At 36.1% G+C, this 21,227-nt stretch overlaps 1 protein-coding gene across 5 annotated transcripts in view; it reads right to left on the reverse strand.

Moving 5' to 3' along the window:
• LOC138108531 (regulating synaptic membrane exocytosis protein 1-like) overlaps window positions 1–21,227 on the reverse strand; it is a 182,866-nt gene that overhangs the window by 31,400 nt on the left and 130,239 nt on the right. For all 5 annotated transcript variants that reach the window (XM_069011330.1, XM_069011329.1, XM_069011333.1 and 2 more), the window contains one exon: window positions 12,723–12,955. In XM_069011330.1, coding sequence (XP_068867431.1) covers window positions 12,723–12,955 — 233 coding nt within the window. The remainder of the gene's footprint in view (window positions 1–12,722; window positions 12,956–21,227) is intronic.

A 21,227-nucleotide genomic window follows, 5' to 3' on the forward strand; every position in this document is an offset into this window, starting at 1 on the left:
TTTTTCTCCTGGATTCCCCAGTCCATGACAAAGGTTCAACTCTTAAGAGCTAACTCCTGCCCTGTGACTATAATCCCTGCCTAAAAACATTAAAGTTGCTCGTTCCAACACATGCTAGAGATGATAGCTCTCTTCTTGCCGTGATGTGTAGCCAGAGCTGTGAATTTTTCAACATCCAAGGAAAAGTAAGTGCAATATAAATGCAACTCAGTTCTTTCAAACCCAGCTCTTGGGGTGGTTGTGCCTCACAAGGACCATTATTAAGACTCCAGAAAAAGGGATTGGTTACTAGATTGGATCCTGTGTGTGACCTTTCTGAAGTGACCCCTTCACAGTACAGTGGAGTACCTCTACCTCGGCAGAAGAACCTGGTCCTTAAATGGTATGCCTCTAAGTTAAAGACAACTGATTGCCTCAAAATGTTTTCCTGGTAAATGATTCCTTTCCCAGCAATAAATACTACCTCAGTGGAGAACTTTCATTATACAAAAAGCAAACCAATCCTACTGTGTATAAAACCTGGAGTTTGTTTTCCATGCCCCTTGAATATCTTTCCCAGTTAATGTTTGGAGTCCAGACTGATGAAAGCAGATGAGCGTTGTCAAAGAAATCCCTTCACCCTGCCCTGACCATGAACTCTAGAAAAGAGCTGTTCAGGCAGAAGATCATTAGAAAAACTTTTAAAGACAGAGTAGTGGGTCAAACTTATCTACTTTTGTACATAAATCCTAGGTCACATCTATCCCTAATTAATTCCGTGTTTAAGTCTGGCCATGCTCTGAGAAAGAACACTTCACACCAGCAAATCTAATCAAATGGCAGAGCTATAAATAAAGCCACCAAGAGCCATGTGAAAGCAAAAGTAATCAAAACAGCAACCCTGAGATTCCTGCCTGGAAGAACTTTTGGATATTTTAACCTGCTTTGTAAACAGGAAAGCCATTTGCATGCACCTGTGCTAAGATAACTTGTGGGAGGTTCTGACAAGTTCTGTTCTGAAACCACAGAAATCATCACAAATAAATGAATTCCCAAGACACTGATACTTTCCCCAAAGACACAAAATCCACCATTAACACAGACTTTTAGTAGTGTTTCACACTGATATTTTCCAAGCACCACATAAAATCAAAGTTACCCAGGTAACCCAAGCTTCAAAGGCAGGAACTGTTTTGGGCAGCCATCCTATCTTATCTAACCATGAAACTTCAGTGCTTCACAGATCACAGAATTAAAGCAGAAAGACAACTGCCTCCTCTGGGTTTAGCACTGACCTGGCTTGACCTAAAGCAGTCAAGCTTCCATCACACAGAGAATTTCTGGTGGACTGTCAGACATCTAGAGCTTCCAAGAAGAAAAACATCTCATTTCTAAGATTCCTGGCAAAGTGAGCCTTTTGAAGTGATTAGACACCAGAAATAGAATTTTTGCAATATGAAAAATGGTTGTATGGGTAAATGAAGTAAACTATATGTGAGTGTCTATCTGTGAGCATCAAGTATGTCTATAAATACTAAGGAATTTCAAAGCATTTCTCAGCGTAACTTTGAGGATAAAACCCCAACAGTTCATTGAATGAATACTGTAGTTTAATCTTTTAGCCTTTTGAATGTCTTAATTCTATGACACTGTGGTTAAATATTTGTAGACTTTAGTCTGAAAATCTAAACAAATTGTCCAATTTCAGTAAATTCAAGCATGCTGAGACAGACCTGAGGATACACAAAGGCCACACATACTGTTGCTGAGCTCTAAGTAACTATATTGAGGTTTGCACAAAAGAAAACAGCAGTTCAACTTCAGCATTGCACAGTATTTTTATGCCGTACTCAGAATAAGTTATACCAAATAACTGACATACTCAGCCCCTAACAACAACATAGGAATCAATACAGATATAAACAAACATCACTTTTCACTGTTGGCCCCTCTTTGGAAGTTAAATGGAAATCACTTCTAAAAATTGCTTATCAAAATAAAGAAAAGCTGGCAGAACATTCCAAAGCCTAATGAAAATGGTAAAACTATACCACAGTTGATAAAAAATATTTGTACTTTGACAATGTGCCAGTGACTTAGAGATCCCATCATCTCTAACTTCCTGGGACATATTTTTTCTTTGTCTTTTCTTGGCAATTTGAAGAAAATTTAACAGATGCAATAAACTGGCTAGTCAAATGGAGTGGTCAAAAATCACTCAAAATTTAATTAAAATACTTTAAATACCAGTATATGTACAGAGGAAAAGACAGCATAAAAATAAAAGGATATATTCAGATATGAACCTGTTAAATTCTCACTGGTCTCTGACTGATATGCTGAGAAAGCAATCACATCTGGTATGTTTTGATGAAAGCCATTCACAGGCACAGGGAGCAGACATTCCCAGGGGATAAAAGCCACTGCTCATCAGCTACGTTTATGCACACACTGCAAGCAGATGCCACTGAAAAGCCAAGCTTTGTACTGAAGAAGAAATTAACTGGTCGCCTCAATCCCCTTTTTCCTTTCTCTTTGTATGTCAGACTAGCTGTTAGGAAGCAAGTTTGGACTAGCAAGTAATATGAGGTGCTTGTTTTCATCTCTTCTATCTTTGCTCTGTTTTAAGACTTGCCAAAGTGGTTCTTATTTATGTTAATTTAACTCATATGCCAGCCAAAGTATGAAGAGTACTCTGGGTAATAAAAGTTATACAGTCAGAGATCTAATTCCTTTGTCACACAGTTTACATTAAACTGCTGCTCCTTCTCTTGGAGACAAAGTCAACATTGGACTGGCCAATAGCCCTGGGGAGCAGAAACACTGCCTGACTGATGCATGTGGGACCAAGGCCAATGACTGTCCTTGTTTATTCTGTCCACTTGTGTCCTGTTACCTGGGTCTCAGCCAGCTGAACCCAACCTCCCTCCTTGATATCTAAAAAGTACTGGAGAAGGGAGTTGCTTTTAAGACTGTATCTCAGGTATGCTCAGACTCTTTCCTATCCATGTGCAGAGTTCCTACTGGAGAGACTATGTACCCAGAGGGTTCTGCAAAGCTGGGTGAAAGTTTTCAGCTGAAATTTTTATGAAAAAAAAAAAAGATTCAGCAACACTGAAATATTTTGTGAACTGATACCTGCCCTGACACTGTTAGCATTTTATTTAAAAATGTCATTCATATTTATTCATATTTTAGGAAATACTTAAGCTAAATTTTGTCCTTTCAAGATCAAATAATAAACTTTTAGATTGGAAATAATTTTTCAGCCATCTTAATAAATTGCAAAAAATTTATATACTTTTTTAAGTTATATGAATATTTTTCCATACATTTACTGAGTTCTGCATATTTCATTGCTTATGATACAGAATTTGGAATATCTAAGGGCCATTATCTGTATTGCAGACTACTAGCTACCTTATATATACATATATAACTTTTTTTATAAATACACTAACACAGCTGCATTAAAAGCAGCAAGCATTATTATTATTATTATTATTATTATTATTATTATTATTATTATTATTATTGAAAATCTCCTAAAGACAACTGTTTTCTGCCCTAGGTTAGGTTTACTGCTTTTTATTTTAATTCTGTTGCTAATAGTTCTATCCCTAGCAAAAAAAGATTTACTGAAAAAACCCTCAAAGCTCATCTTCACATTCACATGTAAAAGTGCTAAATAAGATTAAAATAATGTCTCTAAATCTAATGCTTCTTTGGATTCACTAAATGCACGATTTTTAAACTCAGCCCACCAATACCTTATCATCAAACGTATGATTTTTAAAAATGTTCTACAAACAAAAAAAACCAAACCAAACCAAAAGAAAAAGCTCCCCCAAAAAACCCTTCAAGATTTTTAACAAAGTCAGTTTTATTTTTTAAAAGATACCAAACCTCATAATTTCTTGGCCCTAATGGATTTAGAGATATGATACTTGTATCTGAAATAGTGTGTTGAACAGGCTATCTCATTAAAAAAAGAATAAAAAATCAAGGTTTATGTTAAGTAAGAAAAGGACTGCTTTTGAAAGGAAAAAAAAACAGGTCTATCAAAATTAAGCTCAGTCCTCTGACTCTAAACAAAGAGGGCTTTGCTCTCCTGTGAGAAAGGAATGAATTCCTGTGCCACAGAGGAAGAACAGTTTTCCTCTGAATGACTGCAGGTACTCTGAAACTTTCTAGAAGTTTCAGAACACAATCTGTGGATCTAATCAAGCAAGAAGCATATGAAGAGTAATAAAACACAAGTTTTATATTGACATTCCCTTAAAGAGAGGCATTTACATAGAAATTTTTAATGTGAAGATAGTACAGTTTTTTTCCCCTCTTTTTCCCCTCTTGCCAAAGGACTACCCCTTGGTAGTCCTTTGGCAACACTCTATTTCCTTTTTCTGTCATAATTTTGGTATTATTTCAACTCTATGTTTATGTTTGCACAAAGTGGAGCTTGTGAACACAGTGTGAATCAGATAAGAAAACAAATAAAAATCCTCTTTAAACAGAGCTCAGTTAAATATAGTCAGAACTGTAAGTAGGCCTTTTTATAAGACATTTCATAAGAAAACACGATATAAACATAACAGGGAAGCTACACTTATTAAAGACATTTTACATATTTTGAAATCATACAAAGCATGCATGTCATAGTTTAGGCATAATCAAGATTATACTTTGGGAAAGCTATAAATTTCCCTAAACCCCACACTGCTTACAAATTGCAAATAGCCCTAAGTACAGTTATTGCTGCAGTAATATCTCTATTTTAAAATCTAGGGAGAAGCTGCAAATACAAAATCGAAGGAATACTTTTGATTACAAGTCAAGCAACTACATAACAGGAGAAAAAGTCACAATTTGCATTTCAGGAGAAAGGAAAAGAACCACATGTAACACTAACTCAGCAGAGAAGTGGGAGTTTGTTTGAAAATACTAGCCCTTATTAGGAAATCTTTTGGAAGATGAGTATCTGGAACTGAACTTTGTTTCTACTAAGGGTAGTGAATTTCTCATCAAGACAGCAACAGTAACTAATAGAGAACATGCTTACATTCACTCAACAATTTCAAAGAATTGAGTATCATTACTAGAACAAAAAGATCTTACAGAAATAATCAGGTCTTTTTTTTTTTTCAATATTCTTCATCCACTTGCTCATCACCCTCCCCTTCTTCCCCACCCCTTCCTGCAGAATTATTTGGGTGCAGGAGGGGCTCAGAGGTTTTGCTGGGAAAAGGGTTGCTCTTTGCTGTTGGGTGTCAGGTGCAGAGCCCAGATCCTGTCACCATCCCTAAGGCACCATGAGCATCCCTGCAGCCTCACTGCAGACTTTTTTAAGATTGGCTGAAAGGAGAAATCCTTCTAAATGTCAATTTCCCTGCATTCTTCTTTTTGTGCAATAGAGCCATTGTCCTCATAGATCATCACAACTATGCAGAGCAAGCTCTAAGGGCCTGCTCTGGGAAAAATAACAACCCAGATAGGGAAGACTCACACAGAGATAATACTGAACAGACAAACAAGGCTAATGAGGGAGCTGCAGGACAGAGCACTACACTTCTGCTAAGCTACTGAAAGTTACTTTTCAAGTACATACAGAGTAAAGTTAAGGAAAAGATTTTCAAACCATACAAACTAAAGATAACAAAACAGAGATACCTGTAGGTAAGGAAGCCCACGTGTATGAGCTTGAGCTTAGTATGCTTAGTATGCTCAATGCTCATACTAAGCATTCTTGCAGAGATAAATGCCCAACACAAGCAAGTACTTGGAAATGCTCCTCTAAAAAAACAGAGAACGTGTGAATTACAGAAGACCAGGTTAAACTGGTGAGGTAACTCTGTAGCGGTAAGACTCATGGTAATTCTGAATACCAAGAAAATTTTCTGAATCTGCCATTAGAAAATCTGATATCTTGTAGCATTCCACTTGGATGAACAAGAGATAGCAATACAAAAAAGTAATATCAGAAAAATGAAAACAGCAAAAGGGTAATATGCTAGATAAGAAACAACAAGAAAAAAAGGCTGTTTCCCTACTGTGCTAAATGCTCTGAGAGGTTTAAGATACTTCACTCTCTGTTCTGACTGTTAGAAACTTTACTGTAATTTTGACACAAATATAAAAGTTATTTGTAAGTAATTTATACCTTTTGTTATTATAGCACAGTTTCTGATGGTGTTGTCCTTTAGATTCAAACACTCTTGTGCCTTTTTTTTAATCTGGAAATTTTCATTACTTATTCTGAAAGGAATGAACTTGAAATCTGCATTGTCGCAGTTTTTCTGAGTTCTACTATTCTATCCTGAAGTTCATCAGTCATAGAATCACAGACTAAGCTGAGTTGGAAAGGACCCACAAGGATCATCGGGTCTAACTCGTGGCCATGCACAGGATCATTCCCAAGAATCCTTCCCCTAGATTTCCAGTAACTGACACTAAATCTGTTTCATCATCATATTCTAGCAGCATAAATGCTAGCTAGTCAATAAATATTAACAAAATGCTAGTCAATAAAATATTAACAAAATCTGCCCATGTGTTTTGTCTTAGAAACTCAACTAGCAGACACTCTCTGGCTTGTTTTAATAAAACCAGTTGATGCCTCCCTCCTAACCAGTTTCTTCCTGACATCCAGTATTCCTTACTGATTCCCATGCTTTCTATCCAGTCTAATAATAATAGATGATTTACTGAATCCTAGATAAAATAAGTCCTTTGAACTTTTGTCTAGCACTCATTTCTTATCAAATAAGCAGAATTTCTTTCACGAGAGTAATAAAAAAATAAAGTCACGTTATGAGGTGCAAGAATCATGCTCAGAAATGCATCCTTGTCGTTCAATCAATCAAGCAATCAATATGAAATGTCAGACAAAAAAAGCCTGACCACTGCATCAAAAGGTTGTCACAACCCTTGTAAAAAAATAACAGAATTATGGAAAGAAGAAATGGTGTTCTCAAGAAAGACAACAAACAACCCATCCTTATCCCAAAGGCCTCTGCCCTCCAGCATGTTTTATTTCTTATTTATTATCTGCTTTTTCTGTCCATATTATCTAGACCTGTAGGAATTATTCATTATTCATTATATCATAAAATTACTACAAGGATGGACAGAAAAATAGTCCTACTGGCATTTCCAAAAAGAGACTGAGAAAAACAGATTAACAGAGTTGGGGGGTAGGGTTTTTGGTTTTGGTTTTTGATTGGCTGGTTTCTTTGTGGCTGGTTTTGTTTTGTTTGTTTGTTTGGGGTTTTTGTGGGTTTTTGTGTTTTTTGTGTTTTTTTTAAATAGCAGTGTCTACTCTGAAATGATACAGCCCTAAGCCTGGAAGGTTGCATTGCTTTGCTTGAATTTCCATGTTTCCCAAGCGAGGTTATTTTTCACACAGCATAGGGGTGCTTGTTAACAGTCACTAAGTACCTCCAGTGAACCATCCTATTCTCCTATCAGCAGAGCAATGGATGAGGTTTTCTTTTCTAAATCTTTACCTTCACTTCAGTCATCCAACCATGAGAGAAAGCCTTCTTGATACCAGTCTTGGAAGGTGAAGCGTGGGGCAATCAATTGGATGAAGAGTTCTTCAAGCTGCAGTGAGCTTGCAAAAGGAACATCCCTATTCTGTGGGGTGCACGATTATCAGAACGTCACTGCTCAGTGACAATCTCCTCACTTAGATGACAGTATCTTATCTGGAATTGGGAATTTGGTGCTTAATTCAAAAGAATGCAGAGAAAGCCACTTCTTTATAGGGCAAATTACAGAAAATGACAGAAAATACACTTTAGCAGGATATTCCATTTTTTACATAGGGAAATTATATATTGTTATAAGATTGTCGCATATTTTTGCTCAGGTTGCAAGTTACTTCCTCAGGGAAGCAGACAAACACTTCAAGATTCCTTCCAAGTACCAGAGATACACATAAGTGAAAAGGGTTTTTTGTCATTCTGTTTTCACCTTGTGACAACACTTGATTTCAGCTCTGCTTCATGGTATGTCATCTGTCTCTGAAATGTTAATGCCTATGGCTTCATTTCAGGTTGTTGACATTGACCTTCACCAACAGAAGATGGAAAATAAGTAACTTTGGTTCTATGTAAGAAAAATCTCATTGTGGTTCACACCATAAACATGGCAAGGTACTTTCATTTAGAAAATTGACCTGGTATTAATATTAATATCACACTAGAAATGCTGTCCATTCTTCTAAGGTTCTTAGCTCTCCTTCTCTGCATCTCTTCCACTCTCACCTGTGTCAAAATAGTTGCAAGCCATTGTTGGCACTTAAAGAGAAGAAAAGTATGCTCCTACAAACAGATGATCTTTCTGGAGCACTATCTGCTGACCAGGGAATAGAAAGCAAAGGGGAGGAATTGTTTTCCTTTCTTAAGGCAGTTGTCTGCATGTACCAGGAGAACTGAGAGGGATCCAGGGATAGCAATACTTCTGTTTATCTGCGATTGAGGTTTTCCTTTTCTCCAGAACTCATTTTACTGATGATACCCCTCCCCATTACCTCTATCCACTTTAAAATGCATTATTATGTCTCTATATATGGTATAAATTCTGTAATAAAATTCTTCCCTCCTATTACAGAAGTTTTCATCTCATTCAAAACAAACCTAGAACCCCAAATCAAAATGTAGTATGATCAATACTGGCCTCAGTCACTCACTGGTATGGAAACTATAAGATAAGATTTTCTGTAGAGGGGAATAGAGAGTTGTAACACAAAATCAAGACAACAGATGATGATTTCTTATCCTAATCTAGTTTCCTATAATTTTCCTGTGATTTAAAGTTTAGTTGCTGTATTCAGAAAATTTGCAGTTCTATATTTATTCTGTATATATGTATATATTTATTTTCCAAAATAAGGCTGACAAAGAAAGCTAAAAAAGTTGGATTATAACTAAAATGCTTATGTATGCCTGGAGCTATTTTCAATTTCTTGTGATCATTTTGGGAGTTTTGCTTCTTTTTTTTCCCTTTTCCTTTTCTTCTTTTTAACTGTGATAACTAAGAAAAGCTGGATTTTTATTAGGAATATTGTCAGAAGATTACAAGCTTTTTCTGATGAACTATCTAACCTATCCAATTTGTGGACACAATGAACAAATGCATAATAAGCATGGATTTCACAGAACAGTTACTAGAAGTATTATGAAATCTTAAACATGAACAAAAGGAAGGTGCAGCAAATATACATAATTCCATTGCAGATTTACATAAAAATAGAAACCAATTCTTTCACTGACCATCTATAAGGCACATATTCTGAATACTTTCCAACAGCATTGAACAGGGTGTGTAAAATAATGATTACAGGTCCTTCTAACTCCAACATGCAAGTGGATCTGCCCCATATGTACAGACACAAACATGTATGCACAGGCTTACACACACACACTCCTTTTTCAACTGAATAGAAAAGCAAATCTTATAAATAATAGCTACCTTTCAGCAGTTCCATACACACCACTTTCATTTTTAAATAGCATCAAACATGTGCAGTATGCTAAAAGGAAGAATTATCTACAAAAAGTCAAATTCAGCCCTTTTTGACCATTTCTTCAAGTGAAAAAAGTGAGATGGTAATGAACTTTACTGGCTTGAAGACAGCAGTAAACTAGAATTTCAGATCTACTCATTCCATAAAAACATGGAACCTACGCTTTTCAAAAAAATCTGCCTTTTTATTTCTGATCTTCTATTTTGAGTTTTCAGAAACAAATAACTGCCTGTGTCATGCTTGCCTTACTTATTGATCATGTAAGTCATAGGAAAAAAGTGAACAACCTATGGAGGCTGTTGGAGAATGGATTTATTGGGATCAATAAAGGAGCTGTGCAAGCTATTAAGCTGAAGGATTTTTGGGCCTGAGTGCGTGAGACACTTTCTGTGGGAAAGTCTCTGTGAAAAGCAAAACAGTTCCAGCCTGAGAAATTTCAGGGAGTAACGTACTTGCAGGTGTGATATCTAGGAGTATAAGGGAGGCAAGGGCAAGATTCCTTTGAACATAACAAGACTGTGGAAGACTGCCAATGTAGCCTGATTGTGTAGAAATAGAAAAATATCCTGATAAGTAAGCCCCTTAGAAGCTAACAAGCTGGTATACTATTTAAGTGCCTCGAGACTGCTAATAAATCGGAGTTTAGTTTTCAACCATATTGGCTGCTGTCTGTTCTTCTCCCCCCGCCGGGGATCCGAGCTCCCCGTCCCGCCGCGGCTTCCGACCTCTGGCTTCTTACATCTGGCGCCCGAACACGGACACCGAACACGGCACACCGAACTCGGAACACCGAACTTCGCGGAGTACGGAACTTTGGACTGGGACTGGTATTTTATTCCTGTTGCCCTGGCGGGAGGCTACACATTTATTTCTATATTTCTTATACTTCTTTTAAAATACATATTCTGCATCAAGAGCACACCTTCAGCTCCTGAAGATCTGTCCCAGAAGTTCATACTTGGCACCACTTTTGGAGGCCCATAAATCTCCACATCACTTCTAAAACTTCAGAACTTGGCTATTAGAACCAATTTTCACATAATAAATTTTAAAGAAGTACCCAGTTTATATTCTATTGTCATAACAGAAATTTTCTTTAATTCTCAATAGTGGAGACATTAGTAAGTTGCACTACACATTAAAATGAAATAGATATTTTTAGGTTTCTCCTCTCATTTTGTATAATATAGGAAGGAAAGAAGGGAAGTGGGTCCATGATTTAGCATATGAGTATTTAGTCTACAACATCATTTGGAAAATCTATCAAGTCTCATTTGTATATTGTTCTAAAAAAATGTGTTAATTCACTGATTTCTGACAAAATTCAAAAGTAGTGACTGACAAAAAATGACGTTTTATTTGCTCTGATTATGTCACAGATAGTACTCTAAGCCTGAGCCACCACAAGACATAGTAAATACAATTCTGAACTGTTTTACAATCATGAATAATATATAACTATATTTTTCATATTTGATATGCTCTTTGAGTTTCATTACAACTTCAGAAGTTCCATTCCTTGCAAAATTCCTATTGCTTTGAAATTTACATCAAGCAAAATTTGGAGATTTATAGTATCTTTCTATGAAGAACACAAAAATCTGAGCTTTAAATAGATGATACTGAGAAATATTTGGAAGTCACAGCTCAGATTTTAAGTTATTTAATAAGTTCACTGACAAGAGTGAGTCAGGACTTCTGCAAGGGAAGTCATCCTGTGTCTGGTGCCTTCCCTTTCGGCTAACAGTCCTTGCTCCCAGTGAGAGCTGGACTACTGAGTAAGATGGAGAAAAGGTTTGGTCTGTCACAGCAATTCCTATTTCAATGAGATCTAGGAGCTAGAAAGGAATGCCAGATCAAACCACAAAAACCATTCTGTAAAATACTTAATTATAAGTATATATAGGAAGTGGACTAAAACATCAACCTAGAAATCCTTTCTACAATACAACACCACTTTTTATTAAGTACAGAGCACGCCATTGATTCTGACATATCTAAAATAGCATCTTATTGTATGCAACTATCTATATTCGAGTCTCATACTTAGTCACAGTGCATTCTTGAGAAACACAATATTAATTACAGTTCTGGGCTTCAAACAGACCTGTTTCATTTATCATTTGGTTCAACTCCATGATTACATACTTTCTAGCTTAAAATTCATGAGTACTGTAGAAAAGTATAACTTTTCTTTTTGTTAAAGCTGACCAAGCTTTACATTGTGAAAGAATCAATTCTACTGCTCATCTGGCAATAAAAAAAACCAGGGAAAAGGGGTGAAATACTTGATACAAATAAACAATATTGTTACTTACCTTAGTTTAGATACCCTGACTATGTGAGAGGAATGCTGAAATATGAGTGCATTCCATGCTAGGTTGAAGCTTTTCCTCTTTGTTTTCCTTCTTTTAGCAAGAAAGAACCCTTGGGGTCAGGTCCTGCTCCCATCCCACTGAAGACAAAAGCAAAAGTCTTCACTGGGGTTCAGGAGCAGGACAGGGACTGTAAAACATTCTTCTTCCCTTTTGTATCTTTTTGTATGAGTTTTTGTTCCTGGAGGCTATGCTGATAGGAAGCTTTTAAGATTTCTGAAGTTGAAATAGAGAGTTGGAAGGCTTATGTTCCTAATGAACCATCATGCTGTCATCTAATTTATCTGAAATCACTGACCCCAATTTGCCAGTGTTACTTAAAAAAGAATAAAGCATTGGATTTTCTCTCAGCTAAGAAAACAAAGGTAGTTTTTAAAAACATATTTTATGCCACAACAGGTACAACCTTTTATCCCAGTTGCATAACTGCCATTCATTTGCTCAGATTTCAGTTCCCACATTCACACTCAACTCTTCTGCTAAAGAAATTTCCTATACACATAAATAGTGGTCTTTGCCAAACCATTATCCACTGCTGATACCTACACATATCTCTTTGCATTTCCTGCCTACCTGTGAACAAGGCTTCTAAGAGACAATGCTTTTCATTGATCAGGACAGAAAGCAACTATGGCACATATTCTAAGAGGCATTTGTATATTTTTTCTTGCAAATGTTTAATAATCAAAGAAAATTAGTATCTCAGAAATTTATTTATAGCTGGAAAATCTTCTCTCTTGAGTGGTCTATATTCATATACATGTAACACAGGTGCCACAGATGAAATAATGGTAAACCATGTTTGGTGAGAGTCCTGTTTCCAAAGAGTGTGTCTCACTCACCTGTTTGGCTAAGTTGAGATGTGCTCCTGCTCCTTCGAGACACTATGGCAACCACTTTGGCACTAAAGCTGGAACGCCTTTTCTTCCCACCTGTTCCAACCATGCCGACAGCCGTGTCCGACTGACTCCCATCAATGTGCTCCAGCTTATACATCTCTCCGCTCACACTTGTGCTCTTAGTGATTCTCCCTGAAGTCCCCATCCGTCTGCCTTGCATTTTAGGAGTAAATGTACTATAGTTACAAAGTAAAAACAAACATGTTAATTTGTCTGTGTAACAGCATTTCCAAAAGCCTTTTTTTTTTAATCAGTAAATTAATTTTAAGTCTTGATACATTTCCATTTATTTGGTTCACAAGTAAAGCTTAATTCGATGCTCCTCACAGTACATATTTCCAGTACTATTGTTTGTTCTCCACTTCTTTGAGGGAAATAAATAAAGTGAACACTTTCCCATGTTTTTCAGAGTGACAGAAAGAGAGACATTTAAAAGTTATCTGAAGCTTCCCTGTCTATGTCCCCACAATACAGAAACAAATAAAACAGCAATTTTAGAACCAAACAAAATTAACACAGGCCAATAGTCTAACATATACATCTTATCAGTACTGTTCACCAAAGCCTTAAGACCAAGTAGAAATGAAGATACCATCATCTAAATTTTCATACTTTTCACAGAGATAATGTAATATGTAGTATATTTTAGGTCTTCACTCTCTCACTTCATTAAAGGTAAGGGCAATAATCACAGCATGAAGGCAAAATAATTTTGAGGCAAAATTCCTAATGTCCCACTGGAACCTTCATTGATTGACAGAAAGATGAACAGCTCTGTCAGTTCTGTTCGAGTTCCTTTAGCTATTACATTGCAATTGAATGTTTCTATACAGACCCTTTTTCTGCCCCTGTACATAGAGGCAGGATAAAGTGTTCACACACAGAGTCTAGAAAACAGTCTCAAATACACACAGGACACACTAATACACAGTCCTAAGTCTGCTACGACCAAGCAATGCCCTAGCTCTAATGGCAATATAAAGTTAGTTGTCACTCTGTAGAGACACAGAAATTTAAGTTGCATCTGGACTCACTTCAGATGCAGTTGTTAAATCAGCCAGGCATGTAGGAAATTCCTTGATCTTGTATTGCTGATTAGTAGACCTACATGCTAATTTCAGGAATTTTTTTTCAGTAATTCTGTATTTTGAAGTCAAATTTATTTGTTAACCAACAGTCCTTCTGTCTCTCCCAGCAAGTTCCCTTCCCAACAGATGCAATGGCCTGTTCCTGTCCCTCATTCACATCCACCTTTCACTCCCTCTCCCCCAGTCAAAATTAGAAAGAGTGGGGTTAGAGGCTTCTTTATGTCATGCCAAGTTTCAGACAGATAGAAAATCAGGCCAGGGAGAAATGAAGGGGTCAATTGGAGAGGAGATGATATCCTGTCACTTCTATGGATCTGGGCCCTGCTGTAGCTCGAATCACTCCTGTCCCAAGACAGATCCAGGAAAGTATAAAAAACTGCATCCCTAAGCTATAATTAAAAGAGTGTATCCCTGTTTTACTGGCAGTTACCAAAAGTTACTAATGTGTGACCATAGGTAAGAGCACCTAAAATAGACAGTATTCTTTGAAAATGAAGCTGGAAAAGTAGTCTTTGAATAGACAACACTTAATAGAAAGACCACTATCAACCTCTGCATAGGCTTTTAACTACCATCAGCACTAGGATCTGCTCCTGTTAAGCTCAGATAAAAAAAACAGCTGCCACCATCAAACAGAACAAGCTGCTTGATGCACTGAAGTATTCAAGAACACATTTTAGTGCACTACCCGAGGTACACTGAGCTTAAAATAGGTTCTGTCGTGTTCCCTCCTGTCCCAGAGAAACTGTATTGACTGGCTTTTGGGTTTGCAAGGCAAAACCATAAGAGTATGTATTTTGATGTTTCCATATAGAATTCCTTTGTATTTTATCACCACTCTCGCCCAGCACACACTCTCTCACATAAATGTGAGCACACACAGACATATTCAATCATTCTAGGAAGAATTTTAGCTGGAAAAAAAACCAACAAAACCAAGCCAACTCAAAAAATACCGTCTTCCACATATATATATATATATATACACAAATATAAAAAAAAAGGCCTCTAGGGTGATAGAAGTTAACTGGTTTCTTCTCTGCAGCAAGAGACACTTCACCATTTCGAGGAGAGGGCGGAACCACAGAGGCCTCATTCTGAGGGATCCTACTTCCTACTTTGAGTAAACATGGACATCTCCTTTCCACGTGGATAATTTCTTTCTAACAGCACTTGGAATTGGATTTCTGTGACTGTTTCTACATTGCCAACAATGGCCCCTACACAAAGCTTTCTGTAGTTATTTTGTTCCCATTTTGAGCCATGGAGTGGTCAATTCTATCAATTCTTGAGTTTATGCATCGATATGTCAGGAAGAGAGAGGAAAGAAACGGCAAATACTTCTTTTGAGAGCACCTGTTGACACTTGAACTATATTAACATGTGCTTTGCTGACATATTAATTGATAAACCTATAATTTCCAGCACTAAAGTTCAATGGACTATAAAATCTGCCATGCAATTAAAGAATTATTTGCCATATTATTGAATTTGCTCTACTGAATTTCAGGTATTTATGGAAATACTAAAATCATTATGTTTTTGTGCCAGCCTTCGCCTTTTTTTTTTTTAACAATTTACCTGAAATGCTGTAATCTCACTTTATTTAATATGTATTTAGGAGGCACTGATGTCCATCAGCTGAGAAATAACACAAGATAGTATTGTAACTTTTGGGAAAAACCCATTTTTTATGTATTAATTCACTGATTCAGGGAATATGGAAACTTTCTGAATAATAGAAAATTTGCTTTATTCAAAGACTCATATAAATTTTATTTTTGATTCTTTGCAACAGCTAGAGGGAACTAGAAGATTTATCTTAATTAAAAAAAAAAAAACAAATAGAAATTTAGAATTCAAATTAATCTTATACTTGTTTTTACCTTGTAAATATGAAGCCCTACTTTTCTAGGAAATATATTCTAGTGTACTAGTACAAAATAGCTATTAATTTACTAGAAATGGGTAAAATGGGATAGGACCAAGGATACTACAGCTGTCCTAAACTTGTCATAAAAAAGCAAACAGATTAAGTTTCTTATGCGTTCATCTGATCTCTGTGCTAGTTTATTATTTTTCATTAACTGAAACAGTCTCAAAAGAATGGGCATTTAAAATTCTTATACCATCTAATTGAGTACCCTTAGAACACAATGATTTTCCATTACGTTACTGGTTATCACTTGAAGAAAAAGCTCCTAGCTCACACTCTTGCTTTCTTCACTACTGTTAGAGTTTAATTTATGAAGCACAAAGAAGAAAAGGACCTGCATGAATATATCCCTTTGCACTTAACCGTTCTGATAACAACATAACTAAATTTTTATTTCCTTCTCTGGACTTGCTGGGATTATTAAAACATTCATTTAAATGCAGATGAACGTTTTTGCAGGCTTGTGGCTAAAATTGGTAAATTATTAAATTATATGTAGTTCTCATAACACAATAAATAAATATAGTTTTCTGTAGCAGGATAACGAAGAGTAATATATTTATCAGTATAGTCCATTTAGTCATAAATTAACTAATTCACTAAGTTTTTATTTACTGTTATTTTATGACTTTTAGCAATTCTTCTGATGAATAGTTCAGCAAAAGTCTTATGTTATTTCTAAGGATTTCTAATTACAATCATAGCAACATAACTGATGTGCATATTAAGAAGGTTACAGACAATCTATATGGGCCTGTGTATTACTTCACAGATACTCAGCATGTAAAAAGAGTCACTGGATTTTTAACTTAATTTTTTAAAATTTACTATAACCTATAAAGAAAACCTCCCTCTGACCCCAGAAAGAGCAGAAGAGCCTCCCCAGCACTGGGGTCAGACACTACTCCCAGGTTCCTGCATCAGCAGGGAAGACACTGCTCCCTCTTCCAAGAGAAAATGCTTATATTTCCTGCCAAAACTTATGCAGCTGAGATAAATCCTATCTAAAGTGGTATCTGAACTACATGAGGCAAAATCAAGACTGTATTTACATGTGAGCTATCAGAGTTTTGAAAGAAAGCAACACATTCAGTTTTGCAAGCTGCCCCTACCTGAAAGTTGTATCAGTGGGCAGGAAGAATGAGCTATTAAGACAAAAAAATTAATCAAAAAGTAGTCTGAGTTACAAGATAGCATAAAAATTAACCCTGAAACAAATTCGATAAGATGAGCATGCTACAAGGGCATTGTGGATTATACTTGCTTATATTAACTGAAACAAACTGAACTGAAACAAAGCCAAGTACCTGTATAAAATCATTATATATCTTTCTGTGTACAGATAACTAATATATATGTATTCATGATCCATAAAAGCATACTGGACAAATCATTTGAGAAAATTGGCATATAGATATACACTCAGTATCTCTCAGTGATTACATAAAATACCTGCACATTGCATCTGAAAAAGAAAGATAGTAAGACAGTAGTAAGAAAGCTAGAAAAACACTTGATCATAAACTCACCTATGTAATAGCTGGAAGTATATCCTTTCACAGAAAAAATCTGAAATGATTAGCCATTGCTAAAATTACAGCATTTCCTTCATTCTCTTAGAATTACTGATGATGTATAAAAAAATACTTTAGGTATTTATTTTTATGATCACTCATTTTTACTCCACCCATTTTTCCAGTAATGCAAGCCATGAGTAAATAAATGATGCCCTGTACTCCTTGCTGTGTAGATGATGTTTTAAGTTCTTTGCAGACAGTTGCAGCAACTTGAATCTTTCAGCAGAATCCCTGGCCCCCACCAGCACAAGCTACTGCCCTTCTCCTTTCTCCTGCTGAATGCAGCATCACGTACTAATTCATAGCCCCTATGGCGCCCTTTTGCAGCTCATGAATACTAACAATCTCCTAAATGCATAGTAGTTCTGGACCAAAGGGAAAATATTTTTATAATGAAAAACATTACATTTCTAAAAGTAAGTATCTTGTTATTAGTATTATATGATATATAATCAATAAATACAAACACTTAATTACTTATCTACAAATTTCTCTGTCATTCGAAGAAAATATAATCATATTTACATATGATATATAACATTTTCTACAAGATAAATTACTGTACAATTTTTAATAAACATTTATAAATATTCATTAGCATTTAATAAATTAATTGAAGCATAGGGCTTAAGAAACCAAAGGAAAAACATTTATCCTATATTATAATTCTCTCTAGTTAGTCAAAAGAATTTTTTAGACCATCATTAAATAATAATTTCGTACAGCCTGTACCAACTGGAACTACACATTGATTTAACATGCACATTAATCATGTATTAGATCTATGAAATATCTATTAGATTTAAAAAAAACCCCCTTGCTCCTGCTGTCAAGTCACTATATTAGAGTCCTATTGGTGTATTAAGATATTTGAAGATCAGTAATTTGTAGGTTGTATCTGTTGCTGACAATATTCCTATATGGTATGGAAGTGCCACTCAGTGACACAGATGCTCTCTCTGGGATGACACCCCAGCCCCACTGTGTCCAACGTGCAAACTCTCACCGAGGCAAGGGCTGGGGAAGATTGCCTTACAGAAGCCTCCTCTGGGAGCTTAAGTGGTTAAACTCCTACTTTGGAAGATCAGGAAATTTCCATATTGAAATACAGTATATCATAATCTGGGTTGTGAAAATGCTTTTCTCAGGAGCACACTGACCACTGAATTGTGCAAGTTTCACAGCTCTGACCAATTTCTATTTTTTAAACTTGTAAAACTAGCATTTCTCCACGAAACGAAAGAATAACAATTCAGAAAGTAAGTCTGAACATTACAAAGGATAAGCAGATTTTAACTATTTTCCAAGCAAAAGATAAGCAGATTTTTATTATTTGCCATGAACATTTCAAGTTAATTTATATTCTCTGAAACAAGCAGAGCAATTGTCTCTGTATGTGGGAGCCCGTGTGTCTGCCTGCACATACCCAAGGCACCATCAGCCTGAAGCCAGTTAATGACATGAATCATAAAATGAAACCAACACAAAAGCAGCTCCCCTCAGGAGCACTGTTCAGGGTTAACTATTGCTATTAATGCTGATGTGGAAAGGCTAATGTGAATCAAAAGGCAAACAGCTCAAATGACCCAAATTTGACTGCACATAGTCATGTACATATTCTGTTAACGTGTACCAAATATAGAAAGGATGTAAATGTTAAACCTGTGTCAAGAAAATAGATACTGGGGGTATGACAAATACAAAAATGTGTAGCTCAACACTGAAGGAAACTTTCTTCAGTATCAAGAAAGCTGAATTTGTCAGTTTTTCTTTCTTTGCATGATATTCAGGAGTAACATTATTTTCCCTGTTGCTTTTTTTCCCATGTTGCTTTTTTTCCCTCTAAATCATGAGGTACTGAAGTACCTGTGGTCTCACTGCTCTTCATGAAAAAATCCTCCATCATTGATATGATTGGATTGCTTGCTGTTCCATTACAAAAGTAAATAATAGCAACAGGCAATAGCAACAAAATAGGAAATGCAGGAGGAGAATCTGAAAAGCTAAACGGAACAATGCAAGGTCAGGACTAACAAAAAAAATGCAGATAAAATTTTTAAAAATATAGTAAACTGAGATGAAGATAAAGCAAGTGAGAGGTACACTGAGGTCTCAGCCATGGCTAAAACTATTTTCCTACATTTCTTTAATCTAAAAAGAACAAGTACTGCCTGTTTAAAATATTAGCATAATGTTCTTAAACTAAAAGTTTATAGATTACATTTCATCTTTATCAACTGCAGTAATTAAATGAAAAAACCAATTAAAATAATTTTTCAGTCTTTTCTTAATCATTAAGACTGCTGGTGATGTGACAGTTTCTTTGAAAGTGGAAACATAATTGGATAATTAAAAATGCAGAAGCAATGCTCCATAGCACATTTTTCATGTACAGATGTTCTGAAGGGATTAAAGACTCCATCTCCCTCCCTCTCTGACAGACACATAAAGCAGTTTATAATGACGGATTTTCAAAAATCATTATCTTTAGATAATGAATAATTAGAACATTAATTGCTCTGGCTTAACCTTGGTGTTGTACATAAATGACCTCAGAACCAGAAGTTTCCATCTGTAATATACTCTCCGGGGGTAAAGAGGATACATTATATTTTTTAAGCAGCTTATCTAAAATGTTTTCATATATCTTGACTTCGTGGTAATAACTTGGAGGCTACTGCCCCCTATTTCCCCCCTGCAAAAAGCAAAAGCTGTGACTCAGGTTACATCAGAGTGCCTGTCCTTGCCCCAAGACAGATCACCTGAGCAGCAATATTAACTAATCACAGTACATGCTCAATATGCTTCTCTCTTTAATGAAACTGGGAAGTGCACAGCTAATAAAACTTTTTTGGTGTTCGGTTTTTAGCTGCAGTGATTTGGATAATCAGAAACAAAGTAGGATTGGCAAATTACTTCAAGTATTGCGGTGGATGCTTGCACTGTGGGGATTTTAGATGCAAAATGCCTTGCCTGTTACCTAAATCTGTTCTGATCATCAAACATGAAAAATTTAGGAAGAAATTTTACATGCCTGGTTTCTGCTCATAGTCGAATTTCTTCTTTTATCTGTTCTAAGTTCCACCTGATATACCATGGCAGATTGCCTGGCCCTTTTGAAGGAAATGAAAAAAAAACCCAAAAACAGCAACAACAAAAAAATTGTAAATTCATTTCACTTTGAGAAGTGGCTAGTGTCTCACTGAAAGATTCCAGTGAGGTGATCCTTCTATTTGGCACATAGAGTACCTGTCAATTTGGTAAAACAACTTCTTTAAGTCATACCTCTCATATTAAGAGATTTCAAAGAGATCAACTGTTAAGATACCAGGAAACCTTCTTGTTGCAAAGTGACATTGCACTCACTCGCAGCCCCTATTGCTAAATAGATTGTACATTTCTTGAATATTACTATTTTGCCTCCAGCTCAGAGGCAGAAAGTCAGTATTTCCCAGGAATTGCACCTCTTGCCTATTCTGCATTTGGGAGAATTTAGCTAGACTGTCCAGGATGCAGGGAGGCTGCAAGTTTGTTGGCCATCAGGCATGACTCAAGACAAAGTCACCTGCCTGGAGTACAAAAAGAGTATAATGGACAATAATCCCTAGAAGGAAAGAGTTCATAGTGATACTGAAGCAGAAAGAGAATAAGAAAACTGAGGAATAAATTCTATTCATCACTCGTTCTGAAAACAAAACAGTTCCTAAAAATTCCTGAAACTGAACGAAAAAGGTCTTTTCAATGTCCCAGCACAATTACTTATTATATCATGACCCCCCCCCCCCCCCCCCCAGATGGTCAGTTTATCTTTTGTAGCCACAAAGCACTCACTATCCTCTCTGCTTTT

This window comes from Aphelocoma coerulescens, chromosome 3, assembly GCF_041296385.1.
Source record: "Aphelocoma coerulescens isolate FSJ_1873_10779 chromosome 3, UR_Acoe_1.0, whole genome shotgun sequence".
Classification (NCBI taxonomy): Eukaryota; Metazoa; Chordata; class Aves; order Passeriformes; family Corvidae; genus Aphelocoma; species Aphelocoma coerulescens.